Raw genomic sequence first — 24,966 nt, 5'->3', positions numbered from 1 at the left:
GGAAACAAGAGTGAAACTCCACCTCAAAAAATAATTAATTAAATAAAATAAAATGAGAGACTGAGATGTGATGAGCTCTAAATTCACAGGCTTGTTGACACCTAACAAGGTGACAGGAAATCTTAATTGGCAGTGTGAACTTAAAACATGGACATTACCTGCTTCAGAGTCTTAAAGGATGGGGGAATTTCTATCAGGTCTTTTCCTTTTTCTTTTTTTTTTTTTAGATAGGATCTTGCTGTCACTCAGGCTGGAGTGCAGTGGCATGGTTATAGCTCAAGGCAGCCTCGACCTCCCAGGCTCAAGTGATCCTCTGGTCTCAGCCTCATGAGTAGCTGGGACTACAGGCACACGCCACCACACACACAGCTAATTTTTAAATTTTTTGTAGAGACAATGTCTCAGTATGCTGCTGGTCTCACTCCTAAGCTCAAGTGATCCTCCTGCCTTGGCCTCCAAAAGTGCTAGGATTACAGGCACGAGCCACCATACCCAGCCAGGTCTTTTACATGTTACTAACAGATGCTGTAGTAGTCAGAATAATAGTCTCCCAAATATATAATCCCTAGAATCTGTGAATATGTTACCTTACATGACAAAAGGGATTTTTGCAAATGTAATTAAATTAAGGATCTTGAAAACGGAGGATTGACCTGGAATGCCTAGGTGGGCCCATTATAGTCACGAGGGTTTTTATAAGAGACAAGCAGGAGGTTCAGAGAGGTTGGAAGATGTTCCACTGTGGCTTTGAAGATGGAAGAAGGGGGCCCCAGGCAAAGGGATGCAGGCAGCCTCTGGAAGCTGGAAAAGGCAAATTAAAGATCCGCCCCCAGATGAGGCCCTCCAGAGAGAACACAGACTGAAACCGGCCAACAACTTGATTTTAACCCAGTGAGACCCATCTTAGACTTCTGACCTCCAGAACTGTGAGATAATAAGTTTGTGTTGTCTTAAGTCACTAAGTTTGTAGTAATTTTAGTGCAGCAATAGGAAACTAATACAGAAGCCCATTAGACAGCTACCCAATCTCATATAATAATCCATTACTATACATTCTTAAATTCTAGGGAAAAGTCTCTTGATATCCTATTCTTCTTCCTCTAATCAGAACAAGAGAGCTATGGTATTCATTTTATTTCACTTTTGGGCTCATAATTTCAGTCTCATTAATTTCTAGAGAGCAGGGAATGTCACATTTATATTAATATCTCTATCCCCAGTATCTGGCACAGAATACATTTGTTAAATGGCTGCTGAAGAGCCACAGTCCTCCTTCGTCCAAGTTTCTGGTATGATTACCTTTCCCACATTCCTATGTTCCCTTACATTTCACTTATTCGTATATTACTGGCCCTAAGATACAGATCCTTGACATTCCCAGATTTAATACTCACTAGCTTTAATATTTATAAGTGACTCCAAAGCCACATTGTGACCTAACATTTCATGGAGGCTGCTGTGTGGACATAAGGCAGATGACTGATAAGTGAACCTTACTGACTGCCCAGCACTCCATCTCACCCTGACCTTGTTCTCAGTTCCTGTTTATATGGGGAGTTACTCTCATCACTGTGGAATTCAGATTCCCAGGAAATCTCTTAAAACTCCTCCTGTTTGTCCCAGTGTTTGTCATTCTGTCTAACCCCCCTTTGGAACCCATGGTCACTCTTATCTATGTCTTTAATTATAGTAAGAGCTATTGGGCAGGAGCAGTGGCTCACACCTGTAATCCCAGGACTTTTGAGAGGCCTAGGCGGGCAGATCATTTGAGCTCAGGAGTCAGAGACCAGCCTGGAGAACATGACAAAACTCTGTCTCTACAAAAAATACAAAACTTAGCCAAGTATGGTGGCATGCACCTATAGTCCCAGCTCCTGGGGAGGCTAAGGTGGGAGGATTGCTTAAGCCCGGGAGGTCGAGGCTGCAGTAAGCCATGAGAGTTCCACTGCACTCCAGCCTGGGCGACCCTGTCTCGAAATTAAATACATGAAGAAAATGATAATTTTTTTTTTTTTTTTGAGACGGAGTCTGGCTCTGTCACCCAGGCTGGAGTACAGTGGCTGGATCTCAGCTCACTGCAAGCTCTGCCTCCCAGGGTTTGCGCCATTCTCCTGCCTCAGCCTCCCGAGTAGCTGGGACTACAGGCGCCCGCCACCTCGCCCGGCTATTTTTTTGTATTTTTTAGTAGAGACAGGGTTTCACCGTGTTAGCCAGGATGGTCTCGATCTCCTGACCTCGTGATCTGCCCATCTCGGCCTCCCAAAGTGCTGGGATTACAGGCTTGAGCCACCGCGCCCGGCCGAAAATGATAATTTAAAAAAGCTATTGGAGGAGGGACCCTCCTTTCTCTGTCCATGGAGATGGAGGCTCCTCCTACAGACTTGAGTGGAATGCTTTAGGCCTTAAATATTAGTAAATCTGGGCCACACAGACTTTGACTTTGAGTGAATATTGTACGGGCTAATTACAGCCAGTGGCCCACGTTGACCTATGACTGGGTTTGTGTGTCTTTCTGACTCCAGAGTAAAGTATTAGCAAGCCCCATTTGCCGGAGGACTTTAGCCACGGCTTCATCCTCGTTTTTATGAGTAATAAGCCTTTTTTTTTTCTTTTTTTCTTATATTACTCCCCTTCTCTCTGACTCCTGCATCTATTTCTCAATGGGTTTAGGTGGGGAAAAAAAGGAATGCTATTTATCAATCTCCCTAGAACCTTAACAAAAACTACAATTTGTTGAGTGTTTACTCTGTGCCATACACTATGTTAGTGCTTTATACACTATGTTAGTGCTTTATACACATTATCTATGTATGTCTTTAGTTATACTAAGAGCTTTTAAATCATCACCAACACAGCAACAGATCCAACTAGAGACTACTTACTGCTGAGTGCTGGTTGCACTCAGTCTCTACAAGAAATATAAAATTTAGTCAGGCATGGCATAGCCAGGCACACCTGTAGTTCCAGCTACTAGGGAGGCTGAGGCGGGAGGATCACCTGAAACTGGGAGGCAGAGGTTCCAGTGAGCTGAGATCACACCACTGTACTCCAGCCTGGGAAACAGAGTCAGATCTCATTTCAAAAAAAAAAAAAAAAAAACTAGAACCCAGGACCCAGAGTCCCAGGTGAGCTCATCCTCTGGATTGTTCTCTTGATCAGCACCAGACAGCCTCTGCAATGGGCCCCACATAGAGGTGGTGGAAGCCCCCTCCATTCTTCTATTCCCACAGGTCTCCAGGGGTTGCTTGGCAACCAGCACCCAGCAGTAAGTGGCCTCTAGTTGGATTCGTTGCTGTGGAGTTACCAAGTCTCGTCTCACACCTGTGCATGCTCTCGCTCCCTAATAATGAGGCTTCTCTCCTACCCCCACCTCCCCAGTAAGACTTTCTTCTCTGATCCACAATCATTAGCTTCTCAGGAAACAAAGGGAGCTCTCAGGGACCTTTGTGGTGAGGGCCTCCAGGGAATAAGGCACTCCCAAGACCCTCATCCCCCAGAGATGACAGAAATTCCTATTGTGGGTGGCCCTGCTCAGCAATGCTCATAACCTCCTCTTCTTCTGTCTGGAATCCCCTAAGAGAGATCAAATGGGCTGGAAGTATTTAACTGAACACTTCATACTGTGCTAGTCAGCCACTAAATGCTGTTCCAACACTCCGGGAACCACAGATGGAAAACCTTAGAAAGCAACCCAGTGGCCAGGCATGGTGGCTCACACCTGTAATCCCAGCACTTTCGGAGGCCGAGGCGGGCGGATCACAAGGTCAGGAGATCAAGACCATCCTGGCTAACATGGTGAAACCCCGTCTCTACTAAAAATACCAAAAAAAAAAAAAGATTAACCGGGCGTGGTGGTGGGTGCCTGTAGTCCCAGCTACTTGGGAGGCTGAGGCAGGAGAATGGCGTGAACCCAGGAGGCGGAGCTTCCAGTGAGCCGAGATCGCGCCACTGCACTCCAGCCTGGGTGATAGAGTAAGACTCCACCTCAAAAAAAAAAAAAGAAAGAAAGCAACCCAGTGACCCCTTGCATGTGGACCTGAAGGCAGAGAAAGGAAGGAACCCAATATGTATTGCATTCCCCAGACACAGTATTATCTTATCACATTTAGGCCCCCTCACCACCAGCAAACCTATGAGGCTTTTATAGTTGAAGACATTATCTATTCATAAAAATGAAGAGATTTACCACAGCTCACAAAACCAAAAAAAAAAAAAATCACAAAACTTTTGTGTACAGAAGTGATATATACATAAACACACATAAATGTTCCCCCCTTTCCTTTTACAATGAAAGCAGTCTCCCCTTATCCTTGGAGGATAAGTTCCAAGCCCCTCAATGGATACCTGAAACCTCAGATAGTACCTAATCATATACAGTATACACTATGCTTTTTTCTTTTTTCTTTTTTTGAGATGGAGTCTCGCTCTGTTGCCTAGGCTGGAGTGCAATGTCCCAATCTTAGCTCACTGCAACCTCTGCCTCCTGGGTTCAAGCGATTCTCCTGCCTCACCCTCCTGAGTAACTGGGATTACAGGCGTCTGCCACCACGCCCAGCTAATTTTTTGTATTTTTAGTAAAGGCGGGGTTTCACTATGTTGGCCAGGCTGGTCTCGAACTCCTGACCTTGTGATCCGCCCGTCTCAGCCTCCCAAAGTGCTCGGATTACAGGCGTGGGCCACCGTACCCAGCCCACACTATGCTTTTTCAATTTGATAACCATGATGGCTACAGAGAGTCTAATGGGCAGATAGCAAAGACAGCACGGATACGCTGGACAAAGGGATCATTCATGCCCTAGGCAGGACAGAGCAAGACAGTGCAATATTTCATCATGCTACTCAAAACAGTATGCAATTTAGGCCAGGCGCAGTGACTCATGTCTGTAATCCCAGCACTTTGGGAGGCCAAGGTAGGTGGATCACTTGAGGTCAGAAGTTCGAGACCAGCCTAGCCAACATGGTGAAACCCCATCTCTACTAAAAATACAAAAATTAGCCAGGCATAGTGGTATGCACCTGTAATCTCAGTTGCTCCAGAAGCAGGAGAATCGCTTGAACCCAGGAGGTGGAGGTTGCAGTGAGCTGAGCTCATGTCACTGCACTCCAGCCTGGGTGACAGAGTGAGACTCTATCTCAAAAAAAAAAAAAAAAAAAAAGAACATATGTAATTTAAAATTTATTAGCTTATTTCTAGAATTTTCTGTTTAGTATTTTCAGATCTAGAGGACCCCAGGTAACTGAAACCTTGGAAAGTGAAACCAAGGATAAGAGGGGACAGTAATTGCTCATCAAATTCTGTAAATTGTAGTTCTAAATCTTTCTCCTCATTTCCATCCTTTATGTCATTTTGTCACTCTTAGCGTTATGGACTGAATGTCTATGTCCTCCCAAAATGTGTATGTTGAAGCCCTAACCCTCAGTGTGCTTGTATGTGGAGATGAGGCCTCAAAGGAAGTAATTAAAGTTAAATGATGTCATAAGAGTGAGTTCTGATCCAACAGAATTTGTGTCATTATAAGAAGAGACACCAAAGAGTTTGCACCTCTCTCCCCCATGCCCATGCACCAGGGAAAGGCCACAAGAACACAGAGTGGGAAGGCAGCCCGAGGGGAGAGCTCACATCAGACATCAACCCTGCTGGCACCTTGATCTTAGACTTCTAGTCTCCAGACTGTGAGAAAATTAATTTCAATTGTATTTTGTTATGGCAGCCAGAGCAGAATAATACACTTAGTTCAGCCCCATATAATTTACCCAAGCCCTTGCTTGCTTGCTTCCTTTCTTTTATAGCTGGTCACTACTATATTTGTGTATTAATTTTTAGATAGCTTTTTGAGGTATAATTGACACACAAAAAAATACACTTATTTAATGTATACAATTTGATGAGTTTGGATCCAAAACCTGGTTTCTTTGCCTCATTTACATCTACCCTTCAAACTGAAGCCAGGAATTTTTCTAAAATGCAAATCTAACTTGTTTAAACCGTTTTATGGCTCCCAGTGCCTATGGTGGTGGTCTCCAACTTACATCCCTTTAAGTAAGAAAAATTTAGATACAGCATGCACAGTGTATGTGTATTCCTTAGATTATATATCTACATGTCTACTTCTATACACAAAAGATACTAAAATATATAAAGTTAAAATAAACAATACTTAAATGTTTAAAATCTAATGTATTCATGAACAGTCCAGAAAACTTTATTTTTGCTGCATAAAAGCACAAACACACACATAAAAACCCTTTGTTAATTTCCCTTCAGCAAAAGCAACGAGAATGACCATGTCATCTATGGCCATACCACCCTGAACATGCCCGATCTCGTCTAATCTTGGAAGCTAAGAGGGGTTGGGACTGGTTAGTACTTGGATGGGAGATTGACCATGTCAGATCTAATTACATTGTCATTGATTTTACCTCCAAACGTGGCTGACAATGAACTTGTGTTGGGAGTTGGAAAAACATCAGTTCAGCCATTTTCTTTATGCTCATTTGGGTTCACTATAATCTTCCAGTATAGTCTTCAATCAGAGGTTTCTTTATAGGACTCTTTAAAAGCCATATATCCATTATGACATTTCATTTAGTTAAAACTAGATCATGTAATCAATAAATCCACTTAACCAGGCAGAAGAAAACCACAAAAGCTCACAATTGGCCGAACATAAACAAAGAAGTGAGTCAGTCCACTGTCAACCCCTTAGAAGGGCGGAATGGCTCCTCCTGTCTCAAGATTTTTTGAGTGCAGGCTATCTGACCATCTGATATGGTGATCAAACAAAGACACTTCTGACAATCCACATAGTAAATATCAGTAAAAAATATTTTATGTTCCAAGATTAAAAGTAAGCTCTAATAATTTCTTCAGTTCCCTAAGGAATCATCAAGCATGAATCCTCTGGCTGATGACAAGAACTTTCTGTTTGCCGTGGAAGATCTCTTTGAACCCCAATCTGCCGCCTATAGCCTCTCCAGCAAATTTCTCTCTCAGCACCAGCTCTGCTCTTTCACAACCTTGATCCAGTTTTACTGTATTGCTCACCACGCCCCAAATATTCTGTGCTCACATCCCCCTGTGCACGAACTGCAAGGATGATGTCAGATAACACAAGTGAAAGCACCTGGCACCTAATAGGTGCTTTTAGTAAACGCATGTTGACTTTCACCTCAAGCTAGTTAAACTAAGTGGTTCTACAAAGTTAGCCTGCCGCAAAACCACCTGGAAAACTTGTCATAGCACAGATCGTTGTCACTCACCCACCAGAGTTTCTGACTCAATAGTTCTAATGTGGGCCTGAGAAGTTGCATTTCTAACAAATTCTAAGGTGATGTTGATGCCATGGGTCTGGGAATCAGTGAACTAGACGACTCATATAGCTTCTCCTATTTCTAACGATCTCTGAATCCTCAATGCCTTTAATACAGAGCAAATGAACAATGAACTTTTATCCCTATATAATATTTGACATTATCATGAAGGGAAATATGAACTCTATAATACCTCAGATGCATAGTGTAGAGAAAAGAGCATATACTTTTGAATCAGAAGATCTTCTTGAAATCCCACTTTATAGCAGTGTCGTTGACCTAAGGTAAGTTAACTAATCTCTGAGTCTGAGTTTCTTATTCGGCAAAACAGGAGTGTATTAAAGTAGTACCTGCTTCATAGTGTTAATTGTGAGATAATATATATGGGAAATAATTAGTAAAAAGAAAAGTACTATATACAGACTGCCCCAATAAGACGTACGCATAATGTATTAATGTACATTTAACACGTAGAATAGAAAGATAATAAATAATACATGTTTTGGCTGGGTGTGGTGGCTCATGCCTGTAATCCTAGCACTTTGGGAGACCGACACGGGTGGATCACCTGAGTCAGGAGTTCAAGATCAGCCTGGCCAATATGGTGAAACCCCGTCTCTACTAAAAATACAAAAATTAGCCAGGCATGGTGGCACACGCCTATAATTGCAGCTACTCAGGGGACTGAGGCAGGAGAATCTATTGAACCTGAGAGGCGGAAGTTGCAGTGAGCCAAGATAGTGCCACTGCACTCCAGCCCAGGCTACAGAGTGAGACTCGGTCTCGAAAAAAATAAAATAAAATAATACTAATACATGTTTTGAATACTTTAAATCACAAATTTTCAAAATTTCCAATCCAAATACTAATTCATTTTTGAAAACTATATGATCTACATGTTGCTATATCATCTAAAATATGTACATAATTTATTAGTACTACTGGTAGATACTAATAATAGTAGTAGCTGTGGCAGCCATCTTCCAAGACGGTCCCCAATGATACTTTCCTCCCAATATCCACACTTTTGTGTAGTTTCCTCCCATGCTGAATCAGTAACCAATAGAATGCTGTAAGGCTAAGGCTAACTCACAAGGGACATTGCCACTTCCTGTGGCCTTTTACATCTCTCACTCTGGGAAAAGCCAGCTGCTACACAAATAAAGACACTTAAGCAGCTCTGTGAAGACACTCTAAAAGGCCAAATGGGAAAGAAGTAAGGCCTCCTGCCAACAGCTAGCACCAGACATGTGAGTGTGCAGCCTTAAGATCCTCCAGCCCCAGGCTAGGCACGGTGGCTCACGCCTTTAATCCCAGCACTTTGGGAGGCTGAGGCGGGTGGATCACGAGGTCAGGAGTTCGAGACCAGCCTGGCCAACATGGAAAAACCCCATCTCTACTAAAAATACAAAAATTAGCTGGGCATGGTGGCAGGCGCCTGTTAGTCCCAGCTACTCGGGAGGCTGGGGCAGGAGAATCGCTTGAACCCGGGAGGTGGAGGTTGCAGTGAGCCGAGATCATGTCACTGCACTCCAGCCTGGGCAACAGAGCAAGACTGTGTCTTAAAAAAAACAAAAAAAAAGATCTTCCAGCCCCAGTCTATGTTTCAGATGATTGCAACCCAAACCAACAGCTGGCTACACCTCATGAGAGGCCCCAAGCACTCCCAAATGCTTGATCCACAGAAACTATAACATAATGAATTATTATTGCTGTTTTGACACTACAAATTTATTTATCTATCTATCTATTTATTTATTTATTTGAGATGGAGTCTTGCTGCATTGCCCAGGCTGGAGTGCAGTGGCATGATCATGGCTCACCGCAGCCTCGACCTCCTGGGTTCAAGCAATGCTTCCACCTCAGCCCCCAAGTAACTGGGACTACAGGCGCCCACCACCATGCTCAGCTATTTGTTTTATTTTTTGTAGAGATGAGGTCTCACAATGTTGCCCAGTCCGGCACTATGAACTTATAAAGTGTTCTGTTATAGGACAGTAGATAACTGATACTGTAGCTAACATTTAGTGTGCATTTACAATGTTCCAGGAACTATGCCAAGGAACTAAGGACCCAACAGCCTTATGATGCAGATGCTATTACAATCCCCAAAGAAGAAAGGGTGCCCCAGAGAAGTTAAGCCATTCAGTCAAGTTCCATGACTAGTAAGTGGCAGAAGCAGAATTTGAACCCAAGTCTCTAACTCCAAGCCCCAGTTTCTTGGTCACTCATTTAGACAAGCCAACATAAAACCTCCTGCATAGTTAAACAGCAGAAGCAACTGAACCCCTGGAGGAGAGCAAACTTGTATAAAGCTAGCAGAGGGTAACCCACGGGCCACACCTGAAACAGCATTAATGCCTGATGCTGCAAGCCCCAGAAGTTCCAAGCTGACCCCACCTCCCAGCCCTTATATTGTCAGGCCAGCCGCCTCTCAGGAAAATCATGCCCAAGATTCCCAGGACTCACCCAGATCTGTAGTTTCACCCGCTTCTCGTGACGGTAGACCGTCTTCACCTTGAAGTCGATGCCCACAGTGCTAACAAAGGCCGGGGTGAACGTGTCATCAGCATAGCGGAAGAGGAAGGAGGTCTTGCCAACACTGCTGTTGCCAATGATAAGCAGTTTAAACATGTAGTCAAAATTCTGGTCAGAGGCGTCTTTGACTCCAGTTTTACCATCCGTCACTGAAGCCATCTGCAAGAGAGACCTAGGGTCACTCAGGAACAGACCTTCAGTGTCACCTTGAGTCACCAACCTTCTAATGGTCTCCCCACCATTCACGCACTCACTCCTTACTCCAGCAGCACTGAGGAAATGCACACTACTCAGAATCACTCCATCACTACACCTGCCCCAAATGTTGTCTCAGCACTGGGGTGGAACCCAGCTCCTCCCATTCATTCCTTCAGCAAATATTTACTGAGCACACTGATCTGGGGCAAGCCCTGTGCTGGTCATGGGACTTACAAATATGAGTCAGACATGGTGCCTGACCTCTAGGTGGACAAAGACTAGAATAAAAGGTGGGTCAACACAGAGTAACAAAGCAGTAGATAAGTGATAAGACAGAGGAGTCCTGGCTGAGGAAGTCCATGAGAAGCATCTTACTGAGCCTGGAGGCCCGGTGATCAAGGAAAGGCTCCTGGAGGAAGCAGCTCCTGAGCTATTTTGGAGAGGGGGAAAAAAAAAAAGCCAAGAACAGCAAACACATGCGCATCCAAGGAAAGACTCAGTATAAAGAGCTATCACTCTCTTGCTTTAAAAACTTTTATGACTCAGAAGGCTGAAGTGGGAGGATCACTTGAGCCCAGGAGTTCAACGCTGCAGGGAGCCATGATCATGCCACTGAATGCCAGCCTGGGCAACAGAGCAAGACCTCATCTCTAAAAAATAAAATAAATAAAAAATAGAAACTTTCATGGCTTTCCACAGCTCTAAAGATGAAGTCCAAACTGCTCAACTTGACAAATAACCAACTAACCAAAGAGCCAACTCTCTAAGCTTTATCTTCCTATACCCCTTCTCTTCACCAACCTGTGCTTCCCTTAGATCAAATTACACACTTTATGCCAAATAAGCCACATTATTTCTTGCCTTTGTCCCTTTATACATATATTTCTTCTGCCTAGAATTCTCTTTTCCTCCTAACAAACTCCTACCCATCCTTGGAGGTCCAGGTCAAGTGCCAGCTTCCCTGTGCATGGCAGAGGCAAGCACTCCTGCCCCTGTGCCCTCAGAACACTGTAACAGCCCTTATATCACTTCAGCACTGTTGGAATGAGCAGCTGGGCCTTAATGGACTTCATTCCTAGATGTCTGGTTTCCAGCACGAATCCTAGCACACAATAAACACTCAGGAAATGTGTGCTGAATTCATCACAGTCACTTCATCACTCTGGGGCTCAATCTCCTCATCTGAAAAATGAGGAGAACAATTTCCACCCTGCTCTTCTCACAGGGCTATCACAGGACTCAAACGAGATAACAATGGATGAAACCATTATCAACTGGTAAATTCCACACAGGTGTGAACATATGTCCTTATTATTCCAAAGCCTTCAAAGCCTAGGTCCTTTATTTGTTCACTCATTCATTCATTCATTCATTCAGCAAATATTTAATACATGCCAGACCTTTCCTGAGACCCCAGCCTTCTCAGTTCTGTCACCCTCTGCTTTCCTAGAACACCCAAATCTGAACTCCATAATTCAGCACTTGGTCACATGGTCTTATTTAAGTCTTTAATTGTCTTGGAAGCCTCAGGTACCCTGCTTCTCCACCTGAAATCTCCCCTTGTGCTCAGCACAAGGGTACCCATATGGCTGGATGAGTGGTCAGAGGAGGGTGGGAGGACAGCATTCAAGTGTGATGGTGTCTGGGTTTTCATTCTTGTTAGGAATTCCTGCTTTTTTCCCCAAGGGAAAATAAAGGGCATGAGGCTGGTGGGTATGGCTCTTTGGGTCTCTCAGGTGAGCTGTAAGGATAAGGAGCTGATTAATGTAGGTTTGAAGCTCTCTTGAAGAAAAGTTAGACAAATATGTAAGATTGTCAGCAGCCTTTTAATAAAAGTTCCTTGCATATGTCACCACTGGACTCCTGTGGTCTCTGCTCTTTCTTCCCTTTGCTCCCAGCTCTCAATCCTTATCTGAGACTCTAAGTTCCATCCCTGTATCATCTGTCCCATGACAAGACTCACTAGGCAAGTGTGGAACATGCCCAGGCCACTTGGAGACTGAGGTATAGCACTTACATGGAGGAAGAAAGTGAGGTTGGAAGGGAGGGTGCCATTGGCTGCTTAAACCATCTCACAGCCTTAACTTTTCAGCTTTTCATGGTACTAGGTGCAAAGGCTATTGCAAAAACTTGCCATGCAAAGGCATTATGCTTTTACTTTTTTATTTTATTTTATTTTTTAAGATGGAGTCTTGCTCTTTTGCCCAGACTGAAGTGCAGTGGTGCAATCTCTGCTCACTGCAACCTCTGCCCCCTGAGTTCAAGCGATTCTCCTGCCTCAGCCTCCCAAGTAGCTGGGATTACAGGCATCCACCATCACGCCTAGTTAATTTTTGTATTTTTAATAGAGACAGGGTTTTGCCATGTTAACCAGGCTGGTTTGAACTCCTAAGCTCAGGTGATCCACCTGCCTCAGCCTCCCAAAGAGCTAGGATTACAGGTGTGAGCCACAACTCCTGGCCACATTATGCTTTTTCTACATTAAAACAAAGGACGCAACCACAACAACCTCACGCCATCCTCCACTCTGCTGTTTGCCAGTCATCTTTCTTTGTTCACAAGAGAAAATTCCTACTATGAATGTATTCATTATAAAAAAGTTGAAAATTATATTATATGAAAGTGTAAAAAAGAGAATTTAAAATTAACTGACATCTGGCCAGGCACGGTGGCTCAGGCCTGTAATCCCAGCACTTTGGGAGGCCGAGGTGGGTGAATCACGAGGTCAAGACATTGAGACCATCCCGGCTAACACAGCGAAACCCCATCTCTGGAAAAATACAAAAAATTGGCCGGGTGTGGTGGTGGGTGCCTGTTGTCTCAGCTACTTGGGAGGCTGAGGCAGGAAAATGGCATGAACATGGGAGGCAGAGCTTGTAGTGAGCTGAGATCCATGCCACTGCACTCCAGCCTGGGCAACAGAGCGAGACACCACCCCCAAAAAAAAAAAAAAAAAAAAAATTAACTGACATCCCACCCACTCAGAAACTATGGCTTTTAACATTTTAGTGTATGTCCTTCAATATTTTTTCATACAAGAGTGCCACCTAAGGCCAGGTGCAGTGGCTCACACCTGCAATCCCAGCACTTTGGGAGGCCCAAGTGGGAGGATGGCTTCAGGTCAGGAGTTCAAGACCAGCCTGGGCAACATAGGGAGACCCCATTTCTACAAAAAGTAAAAAATTAGCCAGGTGTGGAGGCACACATCTATAATCCCAGCTGCTTGGGATGCTTAGGCAGGAGTATTATTTGAGCCCAGAAATTTGAAGCTGCAGTAAGCCATGATTGTGTCACTGCACTCCCGCTTGGGCAACAGAGCAAGACTGTCTCTACCAAAAAAAAAAAAAACCTCCTCTCTCCAGTCCACGCCTCCAAGATGACAAAGAAAAGAAGGAACAACGGTCGTGCCAAAAAAGGCCCGCGACCACATGCAGCCTATTCACTGCATGAACTGTGCCCAATGTGTATACAAGGACAAGGCCATTAAGAAATTCGTCATTCAAAACATAGTGGAGGCCACAGCAGTCAGGGACATTTCTGAAGCAAGTGTCTTTGATGCCTATGTGCTTCCCAAGCAGTATGTGAAGCTACATTACTGTGTGAGTTGTGCGATTCACAGCAAAGTAGTCAGGAATCGGCCTCATGAAGCCTGCAAGGACCAAACACCCCCACCCGGATTTAGACCTGTGGGTGCTGCCCCACGGCTCCCACCAAAGCCCATGTAAGGAGCTGAGTCCTTAAAGACTGAAGATGGACTATTCTCTGGAGAAAACTAAAATGGAAATTGTACTTAAAAAACAGGCCATCTATTTTAATATTATATTTTATTTGTTAATTTAAAAGATAATACACACTTATGGAAAATAATTCAAGCATATCCTATTTGCAAGTATTACCTTTTTTACCAGCTGTAGTTTAATTCTTATTTTATTTTATTTTTTGAGACAGGGTCTCACTCTGTCGCCCAGGCTGGAGTGCAATGGCGCTATCTTGGCTTACTAGTCTTGACCTCCTGGGCTCAAGTGATCCTCTTACCTCAGCTTCCCGAGTAGCTGGGACTACAGGCATGTGCCACCATGCCCAGCTAATTTTTGTACTTTTTGTAGAGATGGGGTTTCACCATGTTGTCCAGGCTGGTCTCAAACCGGGATCAAGTGATCTGCCCTCCATGGCCTCCCAAAGTGCTAGCATTACAGGCAAGAGCCACTGCACCCAGCTGCATTATTTTCTTAATTCCTGGCATCAAAAGCAAGTAATATGAAACCTAAAGGTTTAAACTGAAAAGTAAGTCTTGCTTCCATCTTTGATTCCTGATCCAGCTCCCCTCCCCCAGAGGCATACATGTTATCAATTTATATATCCTTCAGAGATAGCCTTTGCATATATAAGCAAAGAGATCTATTTATATTTTATTTATATACAAATAATATACCATGCATTTTAGTCTATACCTTCTATGCATATTGTAATAGCTGATATCGTATGCACAGAAGGTAGAGACTAGAATATACGGTATGTTATTATTTAGCAAATCACTTAAATTTTAAAAGTACAATCATGAACCGCATAACAACGTTTCAGGCAGTGACAGACCACATGTACAATGGTGGTCCCATAAGATTATAATGGAGCTGAAAAATTCCTATTGCCTAGTGACATAGTAGCCATGGTAACATTGTAGCACAACATATTACTCACATTTGTGTTGACACTGGTGTAAACAAACCTACTACATTGCCAGTTGTATAAAAGTACAGCACATACTATTATGTGCAATACATAATACTTGATATTGATAATAAATGACTATGTTACTGGTTTCTATATTTACTTACTACACTTTTATTGTTATTTTAGAGTGTACTTTTTCTACTTAATTTTTTTTTTTAAGTTAACAGTAAAACAGCCTCAGGCAGGTCCTTCAGAAGGTATTCCAGAAGAAGACATTGCCATAAGAGATGACAGCTCCATGCCTATTATTGCCCTTGAAGACCTTCCAGTGGGACAAGATGTGGAAATGGAAGGCAGTGATATTGATGCTCCTGTACCCTGTGTAGGCCTAAGCTCATGTGTGTATTTGTGTCTTCCTTTTTAACAAAATAATTTCAAACATACATTTTAAAACTAAGGAAGAAAATAAAGAAAAGTCCAGGTTCAGTGGCTCATGCCTGTAATTCCAACACTTTGGGAGGCCAAGGTGGGAGAATCGCTCAAGCCAAGGAGTTTGAGGCTGCAGTGACCCATGATTGCACCACTGCATTCCAATCCAGGTGACACAGTGAGCCTTCATCTCAAAAAAGCCCATACAATGTGTTTGTACTTTAAGCTAAGTGTTATTATAAAAGAGTCTATGGCTGGGCATGGTGGCTCAGGCCTGTAATCCCAGACTTTGGGAGGCTGAGGCAGGCAGATCACTTGAGGTCAGGAGTTCGAGACCAGCCTAGCCAACATCGTGAAACCCCATCTCTACTAAAAATACAAAAATTAGCCGGGCGTGGTGGTGTGCGCCTGTAATCTCAGCTACTCAGGAGGCTGAGGCACAAGAATTGTTTGAACTTGAGAGGTGGAAGTTGCAGTGAGCAGAGATCCACTGTACTCCAGCCTGGGTGACAGAGCAAGACTCAATCTCAAAAAAATAATAATAATAATAATAAATAAAAGAGTCTAAAAGGTTTTAAACATTTTTTAAGTTTATAAAGTTTAAAAGTTATGGTAAGCCAAAGTTAATTTATTATTGAAGAAAAATATTTTTAAATAAATTTAGTGTAGCCTAAGTGTACAGTGTTTATAAAGTCTCCTGTAGTGCATGGTAATGTCCTAGGCCTTCACATTCACTCACCACTCACTCACTGACTCCCCCAGAGCAACTGCCGACCCTGCAAGCTCCATTCATGGTAAATGTCCTATATAAGTGTACCATTTTTTATATCACACCATATTATGGCTGGGTGCAGTGGTTCACACCTGTAATCCCAGCACTTTGGGAGGCTGAGGCGGGTGGATCACTTGAAGTCAGGAGATAGAGACCAGCCTGGCCAACATGATGAAACCCCATCTCTACTAAAAATACAAAAAATTAGCCAGGCATGGTGGCAGATGCCTGTAATCCCAGCTATTCGGGAGGCTGAGGTTGCAGTGAGCTGAGATTGCACCACTGCACTCCAGCTTGGGTGACAGAGCCAGACTCAGTCTCAAAAAAAAAAAAAAACACTACATTTTTACTGTACCTTTTCTATGTTTAGATGTGTTTAGATACACAAATACTTACCACTGTGTTACAATTGCCTGCTGTATTCAATACAGTAACATGCTGTACAGGTTTGTAGCCTAGGAGCTATAGGCCATCTATTCCATATAGACTATGTGTATAGTAAGCTATACCGTATACCATATAGATTTGTGTAAGTATACTCTATGATGTTCATACAACTATGAAATCACCTAATGACACATTTCTCGGAACATATCCTTGTCATTAGCAATGCATGACTGGACTTAAATAATTCCGAAAGTACTACAAATGTATGAGATTTTGAGACCAGGTGCAGTGGCTCAGCCCCCTAATCCCAGCACTTTGGGAGGCCAAGGCAGGTGGATCACTTGAGCTCAGGAGTTTGAGATCAGCCTGGCCAACATGGTGAAATCCAGTCTCTACTAAAAATACAAAAATTAGCCAGGCGTGGTGGCGCATGCCTGTAATTCCAGCTACTCAGGAGACTGAAGCACAAGAATTGCCTTGAACCCAGGAGGCGGAGGCTGCAATGAGTCAAGATCGCACAACTACACTCCAGTCTGGGCGACAGAGTAAGAAACTGTCTCAGAAACAAAAAAAAAAAAAAGAAAGTATGGGCTGGGCGCAGTGGCTCACGCCTGTAATCCCAGTACTTTGAGAGGCCAAGGCGGGCGAATCATGAGGTCAGGAGTTCGAGACCAGCGTGGCCAACATGGTGAAACCCCGTCTCTACTAAAAATACAAAAAATTAGCTGGGCATGGTGGCGGCTGCTGTAATCCCAGCTACTCTGGAGGCTGAGGCAGGAGAATCACTTGAACCTGGGAGGCAAACGTTACAGTGAGCTGAGACCGTGCCACTGCACTTCAGCCTGGGCAATAGTGGAGATTCTCTTAAAAAAAAAAAAAAAAAAAAAAAAGTATGAATGAGACTTTGAAAACTCTAAAAAAAAATAATTTCAGTTGATTGCATTATATTCCATCCTATAGATGTGTCATAAGATCAATTCTTTTTTTATTTTTTTTTTTTTTGAGAAGGAGTCTCACTCAGTCACCCTGGCTGGAGTGCAATGGTGCAATCACAGTCTTGGCTCACTGCAACCTCCACCTCCTGGGTTCAAGCGACTCTCCTGCCTCAGCCTCCCAAGTAGCTGGGACTACAGGTGCTCACCATCACACCCAGCTAATTTTTGTATTTTTAGTAGAGACAGGGTTTCACCATGTTGGCCCAGCCAGATCAATTCTTTAATATTGTCACTTTCTTTAGGAAGTTGTTTTTCTATTCTTAATTACTATAAATTAAACTACAGTGAACATTTCTTTACATAAATTTTTGTACATTTTCCTAATTATTTCCTTGAAAGAGATTCCTTGAGGTGGAATTGCTGGTCAAAGAGTCACTTTACTAAAACATAAATTTGATCTTTACCACCATTTCATATCCTTTATCTTATTTTATCCTCTAAATAAACCTGGGAAATAAAGCTGGAAAGACAGGGATGATTATTTCTATTTGATCAAGAAGGAAACTGAAAGTGAGAAATTAAAAAGATTCGCCCAAATCTCACAGCTAACGGCCAAGACTAGACTTAGTACCCTGAGGTGTTATGAAAAAGTTTAAAATCAATGCTCTACCCCTCAGATGAATTCTTAGGTAAGTCATATTCTCTCTCTAAGCCACAGCACTTTTACCTTAAAATAGAGAAAATGCCACCTACTTCACAGAGCTTGGTACAAATAGAATGAGTAGTACTATACGTAAACAATCTGACACAGTTTCTCGGCCCATGGAGGTACTGAACATATATTATTTCACTGGCACCTTTAATTCACTCTGCAGGCAAATCTTGTTCAACTGCCCTCTCCCTGATCATGGCTCCATTATTTGGGCCTGTTTTACAATTAACTGTTTGTTCCCTCTTCTGGATTCAAGGGGGCTTTATCCATACTTACATCTGATCAACACTAGACCTATAAGAAATCCTTAGAGGGTGTTATGTCTTTCAAGAAACACATATAGAACATTTTTCAAGTGCCAGACTATCAGTGTAAATGTAAGATTATTGGTCTTCATTTTTCTGATGTAGCCCAGCTTCACACTCTTAAACTGCTAGAATTAGAAGGGACTTTGGAGTAGCAGCTTTATTGTAACAAAAAGCCTGGCTACTGGGCCCAGCTTTCCCAGTAACTCAATGTGTAAACTTGGCCAACCTACTTAAATTCTATGCCTCAGTGTCCTCATCTGACAATAATACCTACTTTCACAAGGTGCTGTGAATTTTAAATAAGAGAATTGTATGTGCTGAGAAAAATACTTGTAGCCTTGTATAGAATCAGTGAGAAATTTGTCTGCCTTTATTAGCTATGACTGCCACAGATATGAGACTAGGGAGTGATGGCAAGAGTAAAAAATTGTTTCAGTTCCTGATCTACCTCCATTTATCTTATAGGTAAAAAAAAAAAAAAAAAAATGAGGCTCTGCAAAGACAAGTGATTTGTCCAAGCTCACACAGCAAGTCAGTTGGAGGGTCATGAATGGAACTTCTGTTACCTAATGGCTTCCAGGTTTCACGGGATTAAGGAAAATGAAAACCATAACAATTTTAGAGTGAATAAAGAAGCATTCTGGCTGGGCATGGTGGCTCATGCTTGTAATCCCAACACTTTGGGAGGCCAAAGTGGGAAAATCACTTGAGGCCAGGAGTTCAAAACCAGCCTGGGAAACAGTGAGATTCCATTTCTACAATTTTTTTTTTTTTTTTTTTTTTTTGGAGACAATCTTGCTCTGTTGCCCAGGCTGGAGTGCAGTGGCGTGATCTAGGCTCACTGCAAGCTCCACCTCCTGGGTTCACACCATTCTCCTGCCTCAGCCTCCTCAGTAGCTGGGACTACAGGCGTCTGCCACCACGCCCAGCTAATTTTTTGTATTTTTAGTAGAGACGGGGTTTCACCGTGTTAGCCAGGATGGTCTCAATCTCCTGACCTTGTGATCCGCCCGCCTCGGCCTCCCAAAGTGCTGGGATTACAGGCATGAGCCACCACACCCAGCCAAAAAAATTTTAAATTAGCTGGATGTGGTAGTGTGCACCTGTAGTCCTCAGTACTTGGGAGGCTGAGGCAGGAAAATCACTTGAGTTCAGGGGTTCGAGGTTACAGTGAGCTATGATTGCACCACTGTATCCCAGCCTGGGTGACAGAGTGAGACCCTATCTCTAAAAATAAAAATTAAAAAAAGAAGCATCCCCAACATCCTGAGTGTCTTGCTACCATACTGTACTTGCCATACCACACCGTCAGCATCTGCTTATGCACACGCAGCATGGCTTTCCCAGTAGGTGGTGTGAGAATGGGGAGAGGCAGAGAGCTGAGTTCAGTTGGAAGGCTCATTCAGATGGAAGACCCCAAGGGGATCTTCTTAGGAGGGGGCAGCCAGGGGCTACTCAGACATTTGGAAGACAGGCAAAAAGCATCCCAGCAGGCAGCCGCCTGAGGCAGATCTAAGCAGACAGGTCACTGCACAGTGGTGCGTGCAGAATTGCATTTGTAAGATAAGCATCAATCAAATCTTTCCTCTATTTTGTGACAGTCACATAAAATGATAGAGCTATCTCCGTGACAAGCAATACAGATGAAGGCCCAGGGACCATCTGGGAAGTCATCCCGGTCCCAGGCTGGGGGAAAGAAATGGCTCCTCAAAGGGTGGCTGTGAAAAACAAATAACCCTTTCAATCTGATAGGGGGCAGAAATAAGCACCTAAGGAAGAAGCCAACTTCAGCCAGGAAAGAGCAGGGGAAGAGAAGGAGAGAGCCCTAAAATCCAGTGAGAAGAGATCAGCTCAATAAATGGAGTGAAGGAGTGAATGAAGGAGCTTACCTTTTGTTGGAAAGAGCATGAGCCTGAGTCCAAGCGACCTGGCATTTGAAAGATAAGCCCTGGCTCTTTCAGTGGTCCTGTAAACGTAGGCAAATCACACTCCTGGCCTCAGTTTCCTCATCTATAAAAGGAGTTCATAAAATGGCTTCCTGGCAAAACTGTTGCAAGAATTAAAACCTGTATATGGGAGGGTGTTTTATTAACCCCTTAATTGTTTTGTTTGTTTGTCTCTGTGCTTCATAGTTTCTTCTAGCAAGTCATCCTGAGTAGTGGAAATAGTTTGGAGTTCCAAATCAAACAAACTAGATTCAGCTTCCAGGTCTATCATTTATTACGTATGAGACCTTGGCAAGAAATTTTACAAGATTAAGACAGTTTCTTCATTCATAAAACAAGTGTTGTTGGGAAAATTATAGGTAATGTGGGTAATACACCTAGAATAGTACGGTAATTTCTTGGTATAGGCAAGGGATTGGCTCCAGGACCTCCACCTATACTGAAATTCACACCTACTCAAGAACCACAGTTGGCCCAGTGGAACCCCCCTAGACTAAAAGTTGGTCCTCTGAATATACAGACTTCGCCTCCCTTCACTACTGTATTTTCTTCTCTTTTTCTTCTAAGAGATGGGTGTCACTCTGTTTCCCAGGATGGAGTACAGTGGCCTGATCATAACTCACTCTAGCTTCAAGTTCCTGGGCTCAAGCGATCCTCCTATCTCAGCCTCCCACGTAGCTGGGATTACAGGTTCGAGCCACTGTGCTTGACCCACCATGGTATTTTTTTTTTTAATCAGTGTTTGGTTGAAGAAGAAAATTGGGTATAAGTGGACTTGCACAGTTCAAACCCATGCTGTTCAAAGGTCAACTGTATATGCAATAACAGGGGCTCAATAAATGTAATTCCCTGTCTTCCTACTTGAAGCATTTCAGTGAGAATAATGAGGGAGTTGGGCAAATGTGGACCTCATCCTCCTCCTTTAAGCCACACTCTCCTTTTCTAATTCAATCTGTCTTTAGATCATTCCTCACTGCTAACCCATCACCACCTTTTCATTGTTTTCCCAGGTATCTTAGAGCTACAGAAACAATATCATAACAGCTACCATTTATTGAGCACCTAATAAATGTCAAGCATTCTACAAGATGCTTTCAATGCATTCCATCTTGCACACAACAGATGCTTGATATTCATTTCCTTCCTCCTCCAGATTGGAAAGAGATAGCCATGGGTGTGTCTACTGACAGAACAGAGGCACACCTGCAGAATAACATCAGTGTCCTCTCTCTTTGTACAGTGTTTTACAGTTTACAAAGTTCTTTTCACCTACATTATACTATTTGATTCTCACAAAAATTCTTGGAAATGGATGAAGAACTTGAGGCAGGAGCACCACCACAGCTCAATTATTCATTCAATCAACATTCACTAAGCACCTACTATGTACCAGGCCCTGTGCTATACTTTGGGGAGATGGAGAGAAACTCTAGGAGCTGAAAGCTCAGAGGGGAAACCTATTTAACTTTTTACTGATGCCTCCCTTCATGTCATAATCTTTAAGAAACTGAAGATTTATTTCTTGGACTGGAGATGCTTTTAGATTTTTGCCTTTTCCCATACGGTTTCCTCTGATAGGAACACACTTTCCTCCACTGCTAGCTAAATCCTTCATGACCAGAAAGCCTTCTCCAACCCACCCACCTCCCCAAGAATGCCTCTTCTCTGGCTCCCACAGCACCAGGGCTTTCCACTTCTATATATAGGGACTTTCACAGCTTCCATTGTCTTCCTCTGTTTATAGGCACAGAACAGGTGGGCACCCACCTGTGCACACACACACACACCCTCTCCTTTTACTGTCTCCCACCCCTTTCCATCTGGATTCCAGGAAGCTGGGGGAAGAGGGCCCATCTTGTTGTGTTTGGGTTTTTTTTTTTGTTTTGTTTGTGTGTGTGTGTGTGTGTGTGGTTTTTTGTTTTTTGGGTTTTTTTTTTGTTTTTTTGAGAGCCCATCTTTCTCCCACCCCCTCCATATCTCTCTTAGCTTCCAAAGGCTGCTGCTCTACCCTCTCCAAAGTTCCTTCCACGTTGGGACTACAGAACAGAGTTGAATGACTTTTTCTGTCCATGATTCTCTTATTTTCTGTGACCCCTGGTGCCCATATAACAAGGTCCAGTGCCTGGGTCCCCTCCTTGGACTCCTGAGTGGCCAAGACACCGCTAGTGCCTGGGCCCCACTTCAATCCCCATTATCTTTCCACTATTACACCACAACCCACACCTGGCCTCCTCTCCAGCCTGACCCAGCGCTCCACCACCCTATCTATACCCTCCGGGTTCTCTCACGATTCCTCCACTCGCAGCCGCCAGACCCTACTCTATTCCAGAGCCTCCTCCCCACTCCTGACCAGAATATAGGCCCCTGTGTCCATTTCCAAGGCCACTTCCCTCTGTCTCCACCACCTCCCTGCCCCCTTCCTCTGCAGCTGGGTAGACCCAGCCTGGCCTCTCACCCTTCCATTCTCCCAGGCTTCCCGCCCCCAAGCCCCACCCCTCGCCTTCCATCTACAGTTATCCCCACGCTGGTCCCCAGCTGGGCTTCACCTCCGACCCCAGCTATCCCTACCCACATCCCCCATAAATGACCCTTTTTCGACCAGACACTGCCCTGCTGCCCTTCCCCATCCCAGCTATCCATACCCACATCCCCCACCCCCGACCCTCTCCCGACCAGGGCACCAGGGATGCTCCCCAGCTGCCCAGCGCCCCTTCCCCTCAGCCCCTGAGTCCCCTCCAGCTCCAAACGACCCCCACCCAGCCAGTCCCCTCCCCTCAGCTCCTCACCTCCACGCCTTCCCCCGCGCCCCCGCTCTAGCACCCCTCAATCCTCTCCCTCAGCGCCCCGTTCGCTGCCTCTCGGCTGCCCGGTACCCCCTTTCCGCACAGCCCCTCTCCGCCCTCCTCGCAGTTGCCTCGCCCCCCACGCTCCCGTTTCCCCCCCGCAATCCCTCGCTGCCCTCCAGTTGCCCCCATCTCTCCTCCCAGCCCCAGCGCCGTCTTTCTTGCTCCTCTCCCGCCCTTGGAGCTCCCCTGGCTGCCCCCACGGTCCGGGAGACCCCCTCGGCGCTCCCTCCCTAGGCGAGCCCCACCTCTGCCGCCGCGGAGCCCCCTCCCTCGCTCCTCCCCCGGCTCCCCTCCGCTGCCCCGTGCTCCTTCTCGGCGCCCGCTCTCGGTGCCCAGCGCCGCGCGCCGGGGATCGGTCCCTGATCTTCCGCGGGCGGGCTGCCCGGGCCGCGCCCCTTACCGCGGACTCCGAGTGCGGGACGACGGGTTCGCTCCCGTAAGGTCGGCGGGACAGTAGGACCTGGCGGCAGGAGGGAGCGGAGGGGGCCGGGGCAGGGCTCTGCGGGGCACTGCGGGCGGGTCGGGTCCGGTCCTGTCTTCACGGAGGCGCCTGAGGGATGAGGCTCCAGCTCCAGCGCCGCTCTTCTCCGGCCGCGTCCAGGCCCCGCCCAGGGGCGGAGTCTGTGTTCGCCCCGCCCCTCAACGTCTAGCAGGTGTAAGGAATCCGAGGTTACTTAGGACCTCCAGGTCCCCCATATCTGGGTGACTATCGTGATTTATCTTAATTGTCATGCCTCGTTCCATTGACTGAACTTACTAGGGTAATTAGAGAGCTTTGATGATACTGTAGCTAATGATGGGTAACAGTTTTGCCGTTTCCAAACTGCTTTCTGGTCCGTTCTATCGCTCCGTCTTCATAAAAGCCCAGGGAGGGAGGCTGACTACAAGCGGAAACGAAGCCAGAAACCTGGACGCTGTCCTCTACCTTATCTGTGCTTCCTTCACACCCCACATCCCACCGCCTTAACATATCCCTGCCCTGCCTCTGTGTCTCCATTGCGCTTGTTCTGACTCCGGCATCATCACTTGTTGCTCGGACTAATGCAACAGCTTCTTAATTCCTGCCTTCACCCTCCAATTCATCCTATAAAACCAAGAGGTGGTGTCAGCATGGCCATTTCCACCCTTGTACAAAAATTATTTCTCCTATGCTCTCCAGTCATACCACCCTCTACCCCTCCTCATCACTGACACCCAATTGCTCCTTATGCATTAAAGATTGCAGACCCTGGCTAATGGTCATCCTCACTAGCCCCTGTTCTGTGCCATCCTCCTGGTGACTTCAGTAGCTATGAGATTTCCTGGTCCCACTCATTCTGAGTCAGATACCAAAATCATTTTGACACAAGCCTGAGCAACCCTTTAAAAAATGTCACCATGTTACTATCAACCTTGTTTAAGAAAACTCTTGGCCGGGCGCGGTGGCTCAAGCCTGTAATCCCAGCACTTTGCGAGGCCGAGGTGGGCAGATCACTTGAGGTCAGGAGTTCGAGACCAACCTGGCCAACATGGTGAAACCCCGACTCTACTAAAAATACAAAAATTAGCCAGGCATGGTGGCCCATGCCTGTAGTCCCAGCTACTTGGGAGGCTGAGGCAGGAGAACTACTTGAACCCAGGAGGCAGAAGTTGCAGTGAGCCAAGATCACTGTACTTCAGCAGTGCACTCCAGCCTGGGAAACAGAGACAGTCTCTGTCAAAAAACAAACAAACGAAAATCTCTCAATGGTTTCCCATTACCAGGAGGCTGTCAACAGGTGTAGGAAAATGTTCTTGCCTGGCCCGGCCCTAGAAAGTCCCACTTCCACCAGAGGAGGCAGATACAGGAGGCAATTAACGCCCCACCCTCAAATCCTGATGTGGACTTCCAGTCTTCCTGAGGTCACAGGAGCCAGCTGACAGCTTGGTCTAGA

General features: G+C 44.9%; 1 protein-coding gene and 1 pseudogene across 3 annotated transcripts in view; one reads left to right on the top strand and one right to left on the bottom strand.

Annotated features, from left to right (window-relative positions):
• RAB3B (RAB3B, member RAS oncogene family) overlaps positions 1-23,612 on the bottom strand; it is an 83,722-nt gene extending 60,110 nt beyond the window's left edge. For 2 of the 3 annotated variants that reach the window (XR_013413914.1, XR_013413916.1), the window contains exons 1-2: positions 23,454-23,612; positions 9,781-10,008 (exon numbers count right to left, since the gene is read on the bottom strand). Coding sequence is in view for 1 of the 3 variants with exons in the window: in NM_001266792.2 (NP_001253721.1) it covers positions 9,781-10,008 (228 nt within the window). In the remaining 2 variants the exon portion in view is untranslated. 3 annotated transcript variants of the gene reach the window in all.
• LOC715087 (small ribosomal subunit protein eS26 pseudogene) lies at positions 13,424-13,789 on the top strand (annotated as a pseudogene).
• Positions 23,613-24,966: the final 1,354 nt, after the last annotated feature.

This window comes from Macaca mulatta, chromosome 1 (genome assembly GCF_049350105.2).
Source record: "Macaca mulatta isolate MMU2019108-1 chromosome 1, T2T-MMU8v2.0, whole genome shotgun sequence".
NCBI classification, from domain to species: Eukaryota; Metazoa; Chordata; class Mammalia; order Primates; family Cercopithecidae; genus Macaca; species Macaca mulatta.
The sequence above is the reverse complement of the archived record's forward strand: the minus strand, read 5'-3'. Positions and strand labels throughout refer to the sequence as shown.